Source organism: Drosophila subpulchrella, unplaced genomic scaffold (genome assembly GCF_014743375.2).
Source record: "Drosophila subpulchrella strain 33 F10 #4 breed RU33 unplaced genomic scaffold, RU_Dsub_v1.1 Primary Assembly Seq64, whole genome shotgun sequence".
Classification (NCBI taxonomy): Eukaryota; Metazoa; Arthropoda; class Insecta; order Diptera; family Drosophilidae; genus Drosophila; species Drosophila subpulchrella.
Genome location: NW_023665700.1, coordinates 591,219 through 610,663, shown reverse-complemented (window position 1 = coordinate 610,663; position 19,445 = coordinate 591,219). Strand labels below are relative to the sequence as shown.

The following is a 19,445-nucleotide window of genomic DNA, read 5'->3' as shown; positions in this document are numbered from 1 at the left end:
CGTGAGCCATACTATATTTTTTTATTATTATTATCATATATTTTTTTATTATTATTATTATATAAAAAAAATTTGTAAGAAAGAAAATATAAATATACAAAGTGGAAGAGTTAATTTCAAATTTTGAAAAAGTTCTCAAAATGTCAGAACCTTCAACAAGCCAGACTGGAGCAAATAAAAGACTCCACATGAATCCGCCACAAGAAAATACAAGCCATCAGGCAATAACAAACAATACCATGTTAAATGTAGGAGATTTAATTAAGCAAATTGTAAATTTTGAATTAAATCCATTAAAGGAGGAGATCGTTAACTTAAGATCGCAGCTTTCTCACAAAATTAAAACGGTTGAGGATTATCAGATAGAGATTGTAGATCCAAATATAAAATGCGACACATCTTATAAGATCATCAAATCTGTTAGGGAATATAAAGGTGAAGAGGATAAATATGTAAGCTGGAGAGAATCGGCAGAAGTAGCCATGGGGCAATATGCCAGAGGGAGTGAAAGATTTTATTCTGCCTTATCTATATTACGAAACAAAATAACAGGAATGGCAAACGATGCCTTAACCCATAACGGTGCTGTATTAAATTTCGATGCCATAATGGCCAGACTTGACTTCGTCTTTAGCGACAAACGACCAATTCACATTATTGAACAGGAATTAAGTGTATTGAGTCAAGGAAAATTATCCATAATGGATTATTATGGTACAGTTAATAGAAAATTAACTCTGCTAATTAATAAAACTATTATGACCTACGGTAGAAACAAACCTATAACAGCGGAAATGAATGAGAAACATAGGAAGACAGCTCTTAGAGTTTTCATTACCGGCCTCAACGGCCAAATTTCAGATACTATTTTCTCAATGAATCCACCTGACCTACCAAATGCAATGGTCATAGTTCAGGAATTGGAAAGCAACAACATGAGGGCTCATTTCGCAAATAGTTTCTCTACTACTCAGAGAAAACATAGCGAGCCAAACTCTAGTGGAAATGGACAAACACATTTCAACCACAAGACAAGACAGCAAAACAATAGTTACAGTAACCAGCGAAACAATAATAATTTAAGGTTTAATCATGACAACAACCAGAACAAAAATACTTATGGTTATTATAATCAGAATAAAAATAATTCTTGGAACCAGGGTAGATTTAATAATAACCAACAAAATCAGTGGAACACCTATAGGCAGCCACAAAATAAGCCGGAACTAATGGAGGTAGACGAGTCTATCCACGCTCAGAATAAGGCTAACAACGGCTATAATCAAGGTTATAATAAATATCAAAATAATAATTATAGTCAGAACAAGTGGGATCAAACAAAAAAATTTGAGACCCAGAACACTCAGCAAGGCCAAGCCCAAAATAAAAGGGTACCAACTGGAACTGTTAACCAACCGGCTAACAAGACGATGAGACTAAATAACATTGAGGAGAACCATTTTTTAGACAAAAGTCAGGAGTAGGCTTACCCTACTTAGTTAGAAATGATCCAAAAATAAATAAAAAATTAAAAATATTAATTGACACTGGGGCAACCTCGTGTTATATAAGAACAGGAATTTATAAAAATAAGAACGAGCTTCCAATTTACAAAAGAGTATCCACAGTGAATGGATATTCAATAATTAAATTTTATCATATGATAACTATTTTTGATACGCGATATACTTTTTATGAAATAGATGGGCTAAACTCAGATTTACTGGTCGGCTATTAAAAAAAATAGGAGCGGTAATTGATACAGCTAAGGGAGTAATTAAATATAATGGAATAGAAGAAAAATTAAATTATGATAACGGAAACATATTAAACCAACATTCTTTAACAGAAGAAAACACCAATCTTCCATTAAAAGAGTTTATATTAAAAAAATACTTTGATGAAAAAGCTCAAATCAGATCCGAATCTGAAATGGGTAATCAAAGCGAATCTAGTTTGGGATATACAAATCCTGAACACGCCGTCGTTGAAAAATCCGACAAAAATAAAAGTTTGGAATTCAAAAATTCCGAACACGCCGTCGTTGAAATATCCGACCAAAATAAAAGTTTGGGAATTAAAAATCCTGAACGCGCCGTCGTTGAGAAATCCGACAAAAATAAAAGTTTGGAATTTAAAAATTCTGAACACGCCGTCGTTGAACTACCCGACAATCAAAGAATAAACAACATAAAAATATCGTCTGCAGATCAAAGAAAAGATCTGGAGAACGAAATATTAAATATTATCAATGAAGAGCATTCAAAAGTAAATATGCAGATTCCATTTAGGACAGATATCCGCGGTGAAATAAACACCGTAAATGATAGGGCCATTTACAGCAAACAATACCCTTATGCTCTATCAGCTTCAGATTTTGTAAATTCTGAAATAAGTCGAATGTTAAAAGAAGAAATTATAAGGCCAAGTAGAAGCCCTTATAATTCACCAGTACTAGTAGTACCAAAAAAGGGTTTCAATGAAGACGGAACTCCAAAACTCAGACTCGTAATTGATTATAAAAAACTTAATGAAAATACAATACCAGATAGATATCCAATGCAGGACCCTTCAGTGATTTTGTCAAATCTTGGGAAAGCCAAATACCTCTAAACAATTGATTTGGAATCTGGATTTCATCAGATTCTCATGAATGAACCAGACATTCAGAAAACCTCATTTTCAATAAACAACGGGAAATACGAATTCCTAAGAATGCCTTTCGGTTTGACCAACGCTCCAAGAATATTCCAACGAGCGATGGATGATATTTTAAAAGAACAAGTGGGTAAAACATGTCACGTTTATATGGATGACATAATTATATTTTCAAAAACAATTGAACAACATTACAAAGATTTAATTCTCATTATTAAAATTTTGCTGAACGCAAACATGAAAATTTCAATTGAAAAATCAAAGTTCTTTAAATTAGAAACCAATTTTCTCGGTTACGTTGTTTCTCACAATGTGATCAAAACCGATCCCGAAAAAATCTCTACAATTGTAAAATATCAGATACCTAAAAATATTCGAGAGCTTAGAAGCTTCCTAGGCCTTACAGGATATTACAGAAAATTTGTGCAAAATTACGCAAAGATAGCTAAACCTTTAACAAAATATTTAGAGAGCCAAAACGGCAAAGTATCAAAAAAGGCATCACGTTAAACTTTAATACAGTTTGATGATTCAGCTGTAAGAGCTTTTAACAAGCTCAAAGAAAACTTAATTGCACAAGTAGAACTAGTACAACCGGACTATAATAAAAAATTTACCCTAACAACTGACTTAGCAATTGGTGCTGTTCTTTCTCAGGAAGGAAAACCAATTACATTTATTTCAAAAACTCTGACAAAAACCGAACAATTATACGCAACAAATAAAAAGGAACTTTTAGCTATTGTATGGGCTTTTAAAAATCTTCGAAATTACTTATATGGGGTTAACAACATCGAGATCTATACCGATCATCAACCTCTTTCATTTTCCATTTCTCAAAAAAATCCAAATATTGAGATGAAAAGATGGTATTCCTTTATTGAAAGCTATTCACCCAAAATTATTTACAAGCCAGGAGCAACAAATGTTGTTGCGGACGCTTTATCAAGGATTCAAATAAATAACTTAACGGAAAGTAATGAATCGGTCTCAGATCAAAATACTCAGCATTCAGCAGAGAGTAGTTTTGAGAATGTAATACAAGAAACCCGAAAACCCTTAAACCAGTTTAAGCAACAATTGCTAATAGCAACGGGGAGGTATACAATACATGAGTCGATTAATGTATTTGGAAATACTAGACATATAATAGAGTATGACACTCCAGAAAATTTAGTATCAATCTTAAAAGAATATATTCCTTCCAATATAACAATAGGAGTTCACTGTACTCTAGAAGATTTTTACAGAATTCAAAAACCACTTAAGGACAATTTTATAAATACATTCTTATACACTAAGACATTTGTCCAGGATGTCGAGAACGCTGAAGACAGATCTCTTATTATCACAGAAACTCATTGTAGAGCTCATAGAGGGCTTGATGAAAATTATAAACAAATAACTAGACTTTATTATTGGCCCAATTTATACAAAAAGCTTAAGGAGTTAATAAAGAATTGCACAATCTGCAATCAAAACAAATACAACAGACACCCAGTACAGATTCCTATCGGTCAAGCACCTATTCCAGAAAGAGAAGGTGAAAATTTGCATCTTGACATATATTACGCCCAAAATCTTATATTCATTACCTGTATAGATTCGTATTCGAAATACTTAGTCGTAAAATAAATAATAAACTAAATATGGAAAATAAAGTTTCAGAAATTCTACAACAATTTCCATTAGCCAAATCTTTGATGATAGATAACGAACCAAGTTTTTCTTCATCCCAATTTAAATCTTTTTCACAAAGAAATGGGATATCTTTATTCTTTGCAGATCCTCGACATAGTACGTCTTACGGACAAATAGAAAGGGCACACTCTGCCTTAACAGAAATTGCTCGCTGCATTAAAGATGAGCTAAATTTAATTGATTATTCCGAAATTATAATTAGAGCAGCACGAAAATACAATTTAACAATTCATTCAATAAGCAATCATCGACCTTTTGATATATTATTTAATAAAATCAAACACGATGATACTCCTAAATTATTGCAGCAAGCCCAAGAGAAAATGTTGCATTTTCACAATAAAGATAGACAAAATAAGAATTATCACGAAGGAGAGGTAATTTACGAAAAGAAACACGGGGAAAGAAACAAGCTTAATTCTAGATATAAAAAACAAGTAGTTAAGGAAAATCTCCCAAATAAAGTTATTATAAATAACAGAAACCGTACGATTCATAAAGATAATATTAAATAACTTGTTTCAAATTACAGATAATGATTTCAATAATGTACTTATTATTGCTGGTAGCTACAACCAAATCCGAAATTATGGATTACACGAACCATGATTTCCTTCTTTACAAGGATACCAAAGATGTTCTTATTTATGAATCATACGCAGATTTATTTCATATAACTAATATAAGTCTTTATAGAGAAATAATTAATCTTGAAACAGAATTTCTAAAGGGTCACGACAACAAGAATTTTCTTTGGGAAATATCCCACGATTTAAAAATTATCAAAATACTTATCTCTCAAATTATACCCAGTAGATCAAAAAGAGGCATTAATGAAATAGGCACCATTTGGAAATGGATAGCGGGAACACCAGATCATGATGATTTCATAACAGTCCAAAATAAAATCGATGATTTAATACAAAATAATAACGATCAATTCGTTATTAATTCTAAAATATTTAAAGAAATAAAATCTTTATCTAAACAATTCAAAACAGCCTTTAAAGATCAAGAAATTCCACTTAGAAAATATCGTCTGCGCTTGCTTACTTACGATCTTATGAATTTAATGGACACAATTACACTCGCCAAAATTGATGTATTTAATACTAAAATTCTAAACAATGATGATATACAAGAAATTTATAAGCACGAAGATAGACCTGTAGTTATAACAGACCTTTTAGATATATCTGAATTTAAAATCGCTTTGCATCAAGATCTTATTATAATTTACATAAAATACCCTATTATTACCGATCGTTGTGACGTTTACAATTCAAGATCCATTTCACATAATGATGATGATGAAATGATGATGATATTAATTGATAATCACGTCGCAAAATGTAGAAATAAGTACTATGTAATGTCTAATTTTAAGACGGAAATATTTAATAATTATTGCACACTTAACCCAGAAGGCTCTTGTTTCACTAGATTACTAAATGGAGAAAAATCCTTTTGTAACAAAATCCGAGAAAAAAATAAAAATGTAGATGTAATCCAATATGGAGCCATTTTTGTAAATGGAGAAAATACAGTTAATGACACTCATTTAAATGGGTCATATTTAATAACTTTTAATGGCACCACTAAAATTAATAATATTTCCTACACCAATGTAGACAATAAGATATTGGAATACATCACAGCTCGAAAATATACAGATTTTTTAGTATCCGAATATAATATATCTAATGATTCGGAACTCACATTCGATAATATTAACATACTAAATTCATTTATTCAAATTAAACAAACTCAAATACCAGTTACGTTAATATTAATCATATTCACATTTATATATTTAATTATTATGATTATAATCAAATTCAGAAAATTTTTAATATTCAAACCATGGCAAATTCATATAGAAATTGAACCAGAAAACAATATTTCCGATAATGAAATAAATAATATACCCGACAATGAAAATACCCTAGAAGAAAATATCATTGTCGAATTAACCCATCAATTACATTCAATATACCCATCAGTTCCAATGAATCGGGACGATTCAATTTAGAATGGGGGGAGTTATATGACACATTATTTAGGGGCTCTTACCCAATTTATAAACAACTTTGAGCCGAGAGCTAATTTCCAAATAACTCTGACAGACCCGAGATAAATCCGTGGTCAGCTATTTCTGTCAACCAGGCCTCCGAATCATTCCCACCCAGATCAATTTCACGCAGCCCAAATCAAACGGATGCTGTAAACATCCAGTCCGCTAACGTAAACAAAAGATCCCCAAAGCGAGCCCCGAGTCCGCTAACGTAAACAAAAAGATCCCCAAAGCGGTCCCTAAACTCCGCTTATGTAAACACCAATTTCCGGCCAAGATTGGACTTCAAATTTAATTGGCAAATTGCATCATCCTATCTTCCGACTCTCTTGAGTCATTCTCTTTATCAATTTTTGGGGATAAATTCTCTTAAGCCGAGGTTTGATTATTGATCATTGAACTAGAGATCAGGCAGTCCGTTTTTGAGATCCGAATCGAGCAGTAGTACTAATCGAGTAAAAAGTAAACGAGCAGTGAATAAACTAAGTTCGACCTATTGAAAAATTGTAATAGTGATTAAGTGATTAAAAAATAAAAATAAATTTTTTTAATTAAATCACGAGTGAGAAACTTAATTTGCATGCGTGTGTGTGTAAAATAACTTTCTCACTAGTAAATTTTTTTTCTTTTTCAACTACACTTATTCCTATTACAATATAATATGTCAAACTTTTTTTTTATTCACTGCTCTCAACTCTACATTCGTTTCAACTGCTCGATTCGATTCTCAAAAACGGACTACCCTACCTCGAGTTTAATGATCAACCATCAAACATCGGCTTAAGAGATTTATCTCAAAATTGTTTATCTCAAACTTGATTAAGAGAGTTACTCAAGAGAGTCGAAAAATAGGATGATGCAATTTTCCAATTAAATTTGAAATTAATATTCGGCCGGAAATTGGTGTTTACGTTAGCGGACTTTAGGAATCGCTCTGGGGATCTTGTGTTTACGTTAGCGGTCTTGAGGGCTCGCTCTGGGGATTACGTTAGCGGCTTGGATGTTTACAGTATCTGTTTGATGCATAGTGTGTGAAACTGATCTGGGTGGAAATATTTTGAAATCGTAGTTGAGAGAAACACCTGACTACGGACTTACCTCGGAGTCAGTCAGAGATATTTGGAGATTGGCACTCGACTCAAAGTTGCTTATAAACTGTCTATACTCCCCCCATTCCAATTTGAATCGTCCGGATTCATTGGGACTTTTGGGTATATTGAAGGTAATTGGTTCGTCAATTCCACAATAATATTTTCTTCTAGGGTATTTTCATTGTTGGGAATATTTATTTCAATGTCGGAAATATAACTTTCTGGTAGAATTTCTTTGTGGATTTGCCGTGGCTTGAATATTAAACATTCTCTGCATTTGACTATTCATGATTATAGTATGATTATAGGATACTTAAATATATAAATGTAAATATGATAAATATTAATGTAACTGGTATTTGAGTTTGTTTGATTTAGATAAAAGGATTAAGTATGTTAATATTATCGAATGAGAGTCCGAATCACAAATTTTCTGTAATATCCCGTAATTCTAAGCTCTCGAAAATTTGGTTTCTAATTTAAAGAACTTTGATTTTTCAATCGAAATTTTCATTTTTGCGTTCGGCAAAACTTTTATTATGACAATTAAGTCTTTGTAATGTTGTTCAATCGTCAATTGTGGAAAAATATTTATCTCTTCCAAGATTTGACAAAATCAACGAATATTTTTGAATGATCCTCATTGATAATATCAATATTTCATTCTCCAAATCTTTTCTTTGATCTGCTGATGATATTTTTATACTTCTTATTTTTTGGTTGTCGGATAATTCACCGACGGCATGGTCAGGATTTTTAATTCCCAAACTTTTAGTTTTGTCGGATAATTCAACGACGGCATGTTCAGGATTTGTAATTCCCAAACTTTTATATGTGTCGGATAATTCAACGAAGGCCTGTTCAGGATTTATATATCTTAAACTTTTATTTTTGTGGGATAATTCAACGACGGCGTGTTCAGGATTTTTATATCCCAAACTAAATTCGCTTTGATTACCCACTTCCGATTCAGATCTGATTTGAGTCCTTTCATCAAAGTATTTTTTAATATAAATTCCTTTAATGGAAGAATGGTGTTTTCTTCTTCTGGTCCTTCTCAATCTCATCGTCTTGTTAGCCGGTTGGTTAACAGTTCCAGTTGATACCTTTTTAGTATAGGCTTAAACTTGCTGACTGTTTTGGGTTTCATTTCTTTTGGTTTGATCCCATTGTTCTGACTATTATTGTTAATTTGATATTTGTTATAGCCTTGATTATAACCGTTATTGGCCCTATTCTGAATCTGAACAGACTCGTCTATCTCCATTGACTCTGGCTTATTTTGTGGATGCCTATAAGTGTTCCACTGATTTTGTTGATTAAACCTGCCCGAGATCCAGGAACTATTTTTATTTTGATTATAATTACTGTAAGTATTTTAGTTCTGATTATTGTCTTGGTTAAACCTTAAATTAATATTGTTCCTGTGGATGTTACAATATTTGCCATTCCCGTTATTTTATTTCTTAATATTGATAAGGCATAATAAAACCATTAACTGCCTCTGGCATATTTCCCAATAGCTATTTCAGCTGATTCCCTCCAACTAACATAATTGTCTTTCTCACCCTTATATTCTTTAACCGATTTGATGATCTCATAAGACGTGTCGCATTTAATATTGGGATCAATAATCTCTATCTGAAAAGCTTTAATCTTTTTTATATAGCTCCCGATCTCCTCTTTTAATGGATTCAATTCAAAATTTACTACTTGGGTTATTAAATCTCCTACATTTAACATTGCAATTTTTGTTAACGCCTGATGGTTTGTAGGTTCTAGAAGCGAATTCATTATGTGTTGTAACGAACTGATTTTTGTGGTTTGCTCGGTACGAGATTCGTGCGGCTAGCTCAGTAGATTGTGTGTTCGTCCCACCAAATTTATATAAACGTGACCGCCCAGTAGCTCAGTGAGAAAGCACAGACTTTACGGGTTCGTAGTGGGTTTATTGCGGGTATATTAGTATAAATATCTAGGTAGCTTGATTGGCCTTGACTCGACACTTGGGGCCTGGGGTATTTCCGACGGTCCTGGTTATCTCGACGACCTCTCGCCTTGTTGACTCGGTGTTCCAGTCCTGTAGCTCCCTGAAGATCCTTGCGGCTCCCTGAAGACGCTCGCTCGCCGCTCGTCCCTGACGCGTTGTCTCGGTGACTGCTTGTAACGACTCGGACCCGCGAGGGGATCAGCCGTACGGGCTTAGGGAAGCGTCACCGTTCTCAGACTAGGGTGAACAGAGGCTGCGCTCTCCAGGATCACTCCTTTCGACGCACCGCCGCCTGTCCCTTGCTCCGTCCCAGATGGTCCCACTGGGGTTTCTGCTCAGTCCGCGCGGACAGTCAAGGCGGAACGCCAGTCTGTAAAATCAATCCATGGGTACAACACTGTAAACAAAAAATGCATCTTAAACCTATTTAACACAACTACAACATTCTTCTTATTACCGAACTTAACAACGTTTGACGGAATAATTGGACTGGACTTGTTAAAAAAAACCGACGTCGTACTTGACCTAAAATTCAGAAAGTTAATAACTAACAGCAATTCGGAAGAAATTAAGTTTTTGAAATGTGAAAATGTTAATTTTACAAAAGTTGATGACATCGAGGTACCCCACGAAATTATGGAAAAATTCCAGTCAATGTTAGAAAACCGCACGGGTGTATTTGCAGAACCGAATGAGGCGCTGCCTTACAACACTAATATCATCGGTACTATCCGGACGGAGAATGAAGACCCAATATATTCAAAATTGTACCCATACCCGATGGGTGTGTCCGACTTTGTAAATACAGAAACACAGGCTATGTTACGGGACGGCATAATTCGACCATCTCGGTCTCCATACAACAACCCGGTTTGGGTTGTAGATAAGAAAGGGACTGATGAACAGGGAAACACAAAAAAACGCCTTGTAATAGACTTTAGAAAACTTAATTTAAAGACAGTAGACGACAAATATCCTATTCCGAATGTAGTTTTCATCTTGGCCAATTTGGGCAAGGCAAAGTACTTTACCACTTTGGATTTGAAGTCTGGTTTTCACCAGATATTACTCGCCGAAAGTGACAGGGAGAAAACGGCCTTCTCAGTAGGAAATGCGAAATACGAATTCTGTAGACTTCCCTTTGGATTGAAGAATGCACCCAGCATTTTTCAGAGAGCCATCGACGATGTGCTCAGAGAACAAATAGGGAAATCTTGCTATGTCTACGTCGATGACGTAATTATTTTTTCAGAAAATATTCATGAACATGTGAAACACATAGCATGGGTCTTGGACAAGCTATATGAGGCCAATATGAGGGTTGCGCGTGAGAAATCAAATTTTTTTAAAGAAAGCGTAGAGTATTTAGGTTTCGTAGTTTCACGAGGAGGTATAAGAACATGCCCAAACAAAGTAGATGTAGATTCGTAACTACGAGCAACCAACCACACTATTCAATGTCAGGTCATTCCTTGGATTAGCAAGTTACTATAGGTGTTTTATTAAAGACTTCGCGTCTATTGCAAAACCTATAAGTGACATCCTAAAAGGTGATAACGGCAAAGTGGGTGCTGGACAATCAAAGAAAATACCAATTAACTTTGATGAGAATCATCGCCAGGCTTTCGAGAAGCTTAAGAATGTTCTCGCATCTGAAAATGTAATGTTATTATACCCAAATTACAAAAGAGCGTTCGACCTAACGACAGATGATTCGTCTTTCGGTTTGGGAGCAGTCCTATCACAGGACGGAAAACCCATAACCATGATATCACGAACTTTAAAAGACAGGGAACTAAACTTTGCAACGAATGAAAGGGAGTTACTAGCAATTGTATGGGCCCTAAAGAGCCTCAGGAACTACCTATATGGCGTGAAAAATTTGAACATTTTTACTGACCATCAACCACTCACTTTTGCCGTCTCAGATCGCAATCCAAACGCCAAAATTAAGCGGTGGAAAGCTTTTATTGACGAGCATAACGCCCAAATTTTTTACAAGCCAGGAAAAGAGAATTACGTCGCTAACGCGCTGTCCCGACAGCACATCCACTCACTGGAAGAGGATGCGCAGTCAGATATTGCCACAATACATAGCGAGTTATCACTCACCTACACTATCGAAAAAACAGACAAGCCGGTCAACTGCTTTCGGAACCAAATAATAATAGAGGAAAGCGGAACTGCTTCAGTTAGAACGGTCATTATGTTCGGTGAAAAGACTCGACATCTCTTGTATTTCTCGGATAGAGAAACACTTATACAGAGAGTATGCGATGTGGTCAAGAAAGACGTAGTCAATGCAATTTTATGCGAACTTCCAGTACTGGCATTTATTCAGCATAAATTAATAGAAACATTCCCGACAACCATATTCCGTTACACGAACCGCATGGTGACTGACATCTTAGACAAAAATGAACAAAAAGAAATTACGGTGTCAGAACATAACAGGGCTCATAGAGCCGCTCAGGAAAACGTGAAGCAGATTATGCAAGACTATTTTTTCCCCAAAATGACTCATATGGCAAATGAGGTCGTCGTTAATTGTAAAACCTGCCAAAAGGCAAAATATGATCGACATCCTCAGAAACAGATTCTCGGAGAAACACCGATTCCCTCATATACTGGCGAATTACTACATATTGACATATTTTCTACAGATAAAAAATACTTTCTTACTTGTGTAGACAAATTATCAAAATTTTCAATTGTTCAACCAATCGCTTCCAGAACCATTGCAGACGTACAAACCGCGATTTTACAGCTTATTAATTTCTATCGACGAACAAAAACCATATATTGCGACAATGAGCCTTCTATTAAATCCGAAACAATTAAGACCCTTCTAAGTAACCAGTTTGACATACAAATTGTTAATGCACCGCCACATCATAGTACGTCAAACGGACAAGTGGAAAGATTCCACAGTACACTGGCAGAAATTGCACGGTGCTTAAAAATCGAAAGAGGAATTAAAGACACGGTTGAACTAATACTTCTCGCGACTATAGAATATAATAAAACCATTCACTCAGTAACAAATAAACGACCCATCGACGTAATACACTCGTCGACCATAGAGCTAAACACAGAAATTAGGGATAAAGTTTTAAATGCACAAAATATTCAACTGGAAAGATTAAATAAAACAAGACAAGACAGAAATTTTCAGGTAGGAGACAGGGTCCTTGTAAAATCAAACAAGAGATTGGGAAACAAACTCTCAAATTTGTATTCTGAAGAAATTATAGAAGCAGACTTGGGGACCACAGTCTTAATAAAAGGGAGGGTGGTCCATAAGGATAACTTGAGGTAAATTAAATAAATCTTATTTTCCTTTTTTCTCCAACACACTAGGTTTTGGACAATAATACTTCTCGCCGTATCCATAACAGCAAAAATGACCGACTACACGACTTCAAATTACATACCAATCATGGACGGGGATGTAACTATTTGGAAAGACTTCCAATACCTTAAGCACTCAAGTAACCTAACCCTGTTCTCGGAATTAGTAAAGGAAACAGAAGAAATGAGAAACCATTTCCCTCAGTCACATATGAGACAAATATTAGATTCAGATTTACGACACATTAGGACTCTCATAGGTACAGTAAATATTCATCATAGACACGCAAGAAGCATTAATTTATTAGGTACTGCATTAAAAATTGTAGCCGGTACTCCAGATTTCGATGACTTCGAGAACATAAAATTTACACAGAAAGAACTCATAGAATCAGAAAACAGGCAAATAAATATTAACACAAAGACCCAAGAACAAATAAACAGCATAACAAACGCGGTAAACATTTTGGTAAAAAATGCAAAAACAAAACAGATAAATACAGAAAATTTATATGAAAATTTGCTATGCAATAATTAACCCCGCGATTTTAGACTCAAACGATTTACAAAATTTAATCAATGAACATTCTACAAATATTACTATTACTGACCTAATGGAAGTCGCTCAAATAAAAGTTCTATTAGATAATAATTTTTTACACTTTATATTAAAATACCCTAAGCCTTACATAGCATGTAAAAAAATAATCTTGCACCCCGTTGAACACAACGGCACTATTCTTAATTTTGCTGAAGGCGATATTATAGCTGACTGCGGTAACAAAATTATGCCGATTGGAAACTGCACCGCTGCCCTTACAACAACGTTCTGCAGAGAAATGCCCTACACAACATGCGCACAACAACTCCACTCAGGGGGCAACGCACACTGTTCGACTCGCACGAGCCACCTCGAGCCGCTAACAATCATCGATGACGGCGTTATTATTCTCAACGACGGAACAGCTACGATCAACGGACATCTTGTAACTGGAAACATATAAATGTTTATGCAAATAGATTCACGGATTTCCCTATCACCTTTTCGCCAACTTATTATTAATTAAATTAATATAATTATTAACCAGCAACAGTGAGAAAATCCAAAAATATCGTTTTTAGGAAAGTTTTGCAGAAATTGTAAAATTTTGAAATTAATAGATAAGAGTTCAATTAATTCAATATTTGCATTGAGGATTAGGTTCATGGGGAAACCACAACAAAAACGAGCTTAAACCTACCTCCTACCTCAATGGTGGTGTGGAAATTAGGAGTCAAATGTATAGAATTATATTATTTACGAAGTTTCCGCAGGCGAAACTGGCGACCTTGCTACTAATAAATAAAATTATGGCTTGCTAACGGACGGTCACTTTAGGGTCGATTTTTTCGATATTACAGACGCCTTACAGTCACAAAATTTTTTAAAAAATCCACATTTTCAAATTTGCCGAGTTGTAGCTCACAATTTACTCAATGTAGCTTATTAATAAGGGTTGACAATGACCAAAATTGGCTAAGTGCAACTCGAGGTATAATTTAAAAAAAATAGGAGATAAACTATTAAAAAAATTGATTTGAAGATCTTTTTTTGATCAGGGGCTTTATTCTACTAGGAACCCCCAGAATCCTTTTTGGAACATTTTGGCAGTACACCAGTGCAATCATTATTTTTTTGAGATTTATATAAAACTCAAAACATTACCTTTAACCTTCAAGTAAAAAAAATGAAAAAAATAAAGACAAAACTATGATGCATAAGAAGTGCACTGAATAGTTGGTTTGTTTTGAAATTGTTTTCTGACCATGAAATTTTTGTTAAAAAAAATTAATTGTGATTTTCTAAGGTCCTTGTTTCAAACATAATATTAAAATCTGTATACATATATGTATACAATGTAAAACATCAACGGTGCCATACATACATACAATGCACATATGTTGTTAAATATTTAATTTTAGCGTGAGTGAGTATTGGCTATCGTCAAGACAAAGCTCTAGTTTGTATGCATGAACTCTTGTTCTTTTCGATGGTGGACGTGGATCGAAATCGATACTGCAGCCAGTGAGAAAGGTCGAAAATAATTTATATCAACAGCTGTTCTGTTGGCCTGTGATAGCAATAACAACAAGGGAGAAAGTCGTCTGCAGTTTCGTAGCGGCAGAAGCAAATAAAAATTACCCTTCGGCGCGCTCACAACATAACACCAGCAATTTGCAAACGCTAACGGGGAGCTATCTGCTTCAACACAAAAATCTAATGGAGTTGGTGGAAAACGACGACAGATCCTCTGGCCCCGATCCGTTCGGCTGGTGGGCTTTGCCGGAGCCTGCGCTTTTAATGGTCTTCGAGCGCCTAAGTGTATTTGATCTCCTGAAGACCAGCCTATGCTGTCGGAGGTGGCACAGCATTGCCCAAGACGATCTGCTATGGCGCCATAAGTTTCAGGAGCACTTCAGTGCCTCTCAGAGCATTCTGCTTAAACCAGGGGCCGAAAGCTGGCGATCGGAGTATCAGCGCCTATCCATGCATATACCCTTTGTCCAGGCGCAGAGACTGGAGCCTACAATGGAATATAACCATGGACACACGCACCAGGTGCTGCATGTGAGCTTTGCCCACAACGGCGAAATGTTCGCCACATGTTCCAAGGACGGCTATGTGATAGTGAGACCTTATTGGATCCGTAAAATATAGATACCAATCACATACTTGCAGATATGGACCGCTCAGCACCCGTGTACGGAGAAGTACGCGCACAACATGAAGCAGTTTAGCTGGAAGTATTCCCAGTACTCGCAGTTCAATCAGAGCGACACCTTGCTCCTAGTCTCCGGTGTCCATTTTGGCTCGCCCCAGTCCACATCTGGGGAAATTGCGGTATTTTATCTGGGGGCAACTGAGTCACACCTACGCTGCCGGGTTGTTAACCGTCCATACGACATTTTTGGAACTTGGTTTAGTGACCAATATTTGATCTCGGGCGATTTGCATTGGCTGGCGCATCTTGTGAGCACCTCGGTTCTGTGGCTCAACAAGGCTAACCAGGAAATTGACTCAGAACACGTTCCCGTAATGAGCCAGCTATACAAGTTCTATAACAGGAACGCGAGTTCAGTGAGAGCCATAATGGTGGCCAGGTGTCCGTGGCTGGACGAGAGCAACGATCCGTTGGCCACGATGGCTGAGCAAGAACCTCACAGTGCGGCGTCTTTACCCCACAAAAGCGATCAGGGGTCGATCTCGCAGGCCAGTGGCAATCCTCTGTCTCATGCTGCTAGCCTTCAACGCACAAGGAGCGCTACTCCTGAAGAGTACTACTTGCCGGACATTAGGGAGCGGCGTTCCAGGTCGCGACACGGCGATTCTACCATTCACTACTTGGAGGAATATAGGGAAGCGGTTGCCTCCGCCAATGAACCGAACGAATGCGATGAAGAGAGGTACGACTCTATGGATGTACAAGAAGAATTCGACGAGATGGAGAACAGTATGCCAAAGTATCTCATTTTTTCAACAGGTTCTAAGACCTTTACGCCGCACCAAATCGGTTTCAAGCGCATACATAATGTATACTTTCCCAAAAAGCTAGATCCTGGACCAACTCTTAAGGAAAGAATAGCTGCAAAGCGGGCCGCGGAGCAACATCAGGCACCGCGCACAGATCCCGACTGGTGGGATTACGAGTTGGTCAAAGACAGGTTCGATAAGGTGGACAAGGTGATAGATCTGCACGGCCACATCATCGGTATGGCTCTGAGCCCGGACCATCGATACTTGTACGTTAACACACGACCGTGGCCGAAGAACTACGTGATCATTAACCCTTTGGAGCCGCCACCGATCGCCCAAGAAATAGATATCCACGTGATTGACCTTATGACACTCAAGCGGGTGGGTAACATGCTACGCGCCCACAAGGCGTACACGCCCAGTACGGAGTGCTTCTTTATCTTCCTCGACGTATGCGAAGAGTACGTGGCCAGTGGGGCTGAAGATCAGCACGCTTACCTCTGGGACCGATACTATGGTATCAGTCTGGCCAAGTTTAAGCACTCAGACGTGGTTAACAGTGTGGCCTTCAACCCGCGCGACTCTGAGATGCTAGTAACCACCAGTGACGATTACACAATCAAGGTGTGTACCACTAACCACTACTTTACCATTGAAGTGTTTAACCTCGGCGTTTCCTCAGGTCTGGCGCTCACGGGCAAAAGCAAAGGAGTTTAATATACCCAATAACGTCAGCGAATCATTTGAACTTAAGACTAAGATCTGACCGTATCTTATTTAAAATCTCCAACTGCTCAAATTTGTAGATGCAAGTGCTTGCTGCCAGTTGGTCTCGTGTTAACGTTTATAATTATACATTTTTTAATTGAAGCGCTACGACCTATACGCCTGTTCAAAGTCAACGCATTCGATAGGATTTTTCTGATTCGCCGGAAATTCAGCGGGCTCTGCTGGCGGTGGAATAGAGTCCACCGCTCTCGTGGATGTCGATGGTCCATCCGGATGCGTAGCTTCCGGACACAAAGTTTCATCGTCATCATCATTTTTCTTGGCGTTTTTCCTCCGCTTTTCGGGATGCCCAAAGCAGTGCTCGCAGTCTTCGTCATCTTCCGAGGAGCTCTCGTCGAACGCCAGAGGTTTTTTGAATATGCAGCAGCCTAAAATGGAAGGCAATCAGCCATAAGCAGCGGGACCGTAAAAAAGGCTTACATTTTGATTTCTTGCGATTCAAATTCTCATTGTCTATAACCCCGACATGAAAAGCCACCCGGCGTTCGTCCCGCGGATGTTCTAGTCGCAATTGCAGTGTGGGCGTGCTCTGAGCCTGCGACGCGGCACAGGACCCCGCGTCGTCAATGATTTCAGTTGTTCCGATGGTTGTCTCATTGCCCTGCTTTTGCGCCATTTTCAACAAAACAAAAGGGAATATAGTGTGAGTGTCTGACAACCATTTACACTACAATTGCTTATTTGCGTCGAGTATAAAAGTATTTTTCTCACCATACGATTTATTGACGCATCACGTAAAACATTTCCGTTATAGCCTCTGCACACAGCCGTTTAAAGTCGCTGTTGCAATTTTAAGCGGATTCTTGTTCACATGGAGAATCGCTGAAGCGAACAGCTGATCGGCCTAAGCACACCGTATCCGAAAAGAGCGGACATGCAAATTAAGTTTCTCCGAAAAAAATGATAGCAACGCAAAACTAAATACAATTTTGACGATTTCTTTACCATTAGAAAATTGATCAACAATTAGATTCCAATTTATTCATTCATTTATTCATCCATTTATTAGGCAACAACTTTGGAAGAATAATGCTTCCTCAATGGCTTTTTCTTTAGATAAATAATGTACGTTTTGGTGCAACAGATTCCCGGTCTTGCCAAGAAGGACATAAGCTGGACATTGGTCATTCCCTTAAAAAAGCGTGACAATATATTTTTTAGTGCCTAGTACTCACATCGACAAAAACCGATGGCTAACCATAAGTGTAAGCGAGAAGCCAATAACGCTTTTCGTCGGGTCTGTTTTTCAGCGCGGTACTGAGATGAGCTAATTAAATACCATAAAAATATCAGAATTTGCGAATGAATTTAGAGGAACGCCGTTCGCCGCGGTCCAAAGAATATGTTGATTGAGTGGTCCATTCTGCTTCCTGCGGTGTTCATGCAAAAGCGGTGTGGAAACTAAAAATTTAAGATGGAAGAAAGACCCCGAAAACGCCTGCAAGAGGTCAGTGCAAATGAAAAAGGTCGCCTAATCCAAGCTGTTGCCCATTATTGTGGGACTTCACCGACAGGAAGCAATACCACAACAGGGCGAATCCGCAGAATATTTTAAGTGCTGGAGGAGATCCAGTAGAGAATCCCAGTGGGAAGGAACATTCCGAGTGGGACTTCGCTCTCTACATGGACATCCTGCCGGGCGTGTCCTCGGTAAGAAAGTTAGTTCTGGCCAATTGATTTGGCAGTATCTTTTTAGCAGAACAACCAGTAATACAATATTCGACAAGCTCTCCACAGCTTGGCAGCTAGTGCGGAGCTGGAGGTCGCGTTGGATTCTATGGCGTGGAGGGTAAAAGGATGCCTGCTGAGGGACATCTGGAGCCACTTCCTGCAGCATCAGCGTAACAACCCCGTTTCCAAAACGACTCCCACTTCCTCAAGGTCCAATATGCCTATTGGGACTGGACTCGACTGCATGTGACTCGGGTAAGATTTCAAAGCATCCGTGGGACGAGTTTACATAAATAAAAACATTCTTTGAACATTCCAATTATTTTTATTATATTTCCTTGTGTACCAGCAGATTCTTTTTTTTGATTGCTCCAATTGATTTGTTTCCGTTTGGCAACAAACCCAGCTGCTTGACAGTAAGACCATGCTACATGCATTGCGGGTGAACTTTAAAAAATTCGGGCACACTACAAAAAATAAGATTTTTCTACTAGTGAAACTCTTAGCCGACAGACGGACTGACGAACATGGCTAGATCGACTTGGCTAGAGATCCTGATCAAGAATATATAAACTTTATGGGGTCAGAATCGCATCCTTCTACCTA

The 19,445-nt window shown here is 37.3% G+C and overlaps 3 protein-coding genes across 6 annotated transcripts; 2 read left to right on the top strand and 1 right to left on the bottom strand.

Annotated features, from left to right (window-relative positions):
- The first annotated feature begins 14,866 nt into the window (after nucleotides 1-14,866).
- On the top strand, nucleotides 14,867-17,249 carry LOC119562575 (F-box/WD repeat-containing protein 5). 3 transcript variants are annotated; one of them, XM_037875789.1, is made up of 4 exons: nucleotides 14,875-15,533; nucleotides 15,585-16,386; nucleotides 16,459-17,003; nucleotides 17,062-17,249. In XM_037875789.1, exons 1-4 carry the CDS (start codon nucleotides 15,126-15,128, stop codon nucleotides 17,143-17,145), a joined length of 1,839 nt encoding a protein of 612 aa, XP_037731717.1. In that variant the 5' UTR covers nucleotides 14,875-15,125; the 3' UTR covers nucleotides 17,146-17,249. The 3 variants fall into 3 exon arrangements, with proteins under 3 accessions (XP_037731718.1, XP_037731717.1, XP_037731716.1); XM_037875790.1 differs by lacking the exon at nucleotides 17,062-17,249 and having other exon boundaries at nucleotides 14,867-15,533; nucleotides 15,585-16,309; nucleotides 16,387-16,520; XM_037875788.1 differs by having other exon boundaries at nucleotides 14,883-15,533; nucleotides 15,585-17,003.
- LOC119562576 (type 1 phosphatases regulator ypi1) lies at nucleotides 17,129-17,839 on the bottom strand. Its single transcript, XM_037875791.1, has 2 exons — nucleotides 17,589-17,839; nucleotides 17,129-17,536 (listed from the first exon to the last, which is right to left on the bottom strand). The coding sequence occupies exons 1-2, from the start codon at nucleotides 17,782-17,784 to the stop codon at nucleotides 17,253-17,255; spliced, it is 480 nt and encodes a 159-aa protein (XP_037731719.1). The 5' UTR covers nucleotides 17,785-17,839; the 3' UTR covers nucleotides 17,129-17,252.
- Nucleotides 17,840-17,923: 84 nt separating this feature from the next.
- On the top strand, nucleotides 17,924-19,114 carry LOC119562577. Of its 2 annotated transcripts, none has more exons than XM_037875792.1 (3): nucleotides 17,924-18,615; nucleotides 18,683-18,818; nucleotides 18,896-19,114. In XM_037875792.1, exons 1-3 carry the CDS (start codon nucleotides 18,583-18,585, stop codon nucleotides 19,087-19,089), a joined length of 363 nt encoding a protein of 120 aa, XP_037731720.1. In that variant the 5' UTR covers nucleotides 17,924-18,582; the 3' UTR covers nucleotides 19,090-19,114. The 2 variants fall into 2 exon arrangements, with proteins under 2 accessions (XP_037731720.1, XP_037731721.1); XM_037875793.1 differs by having other exon boundaries at nucleotides 18,683-18,826.
- The last annotated feature ends 331 nt before the right edge of the window (nucleotides 19,115-19,445 follow it).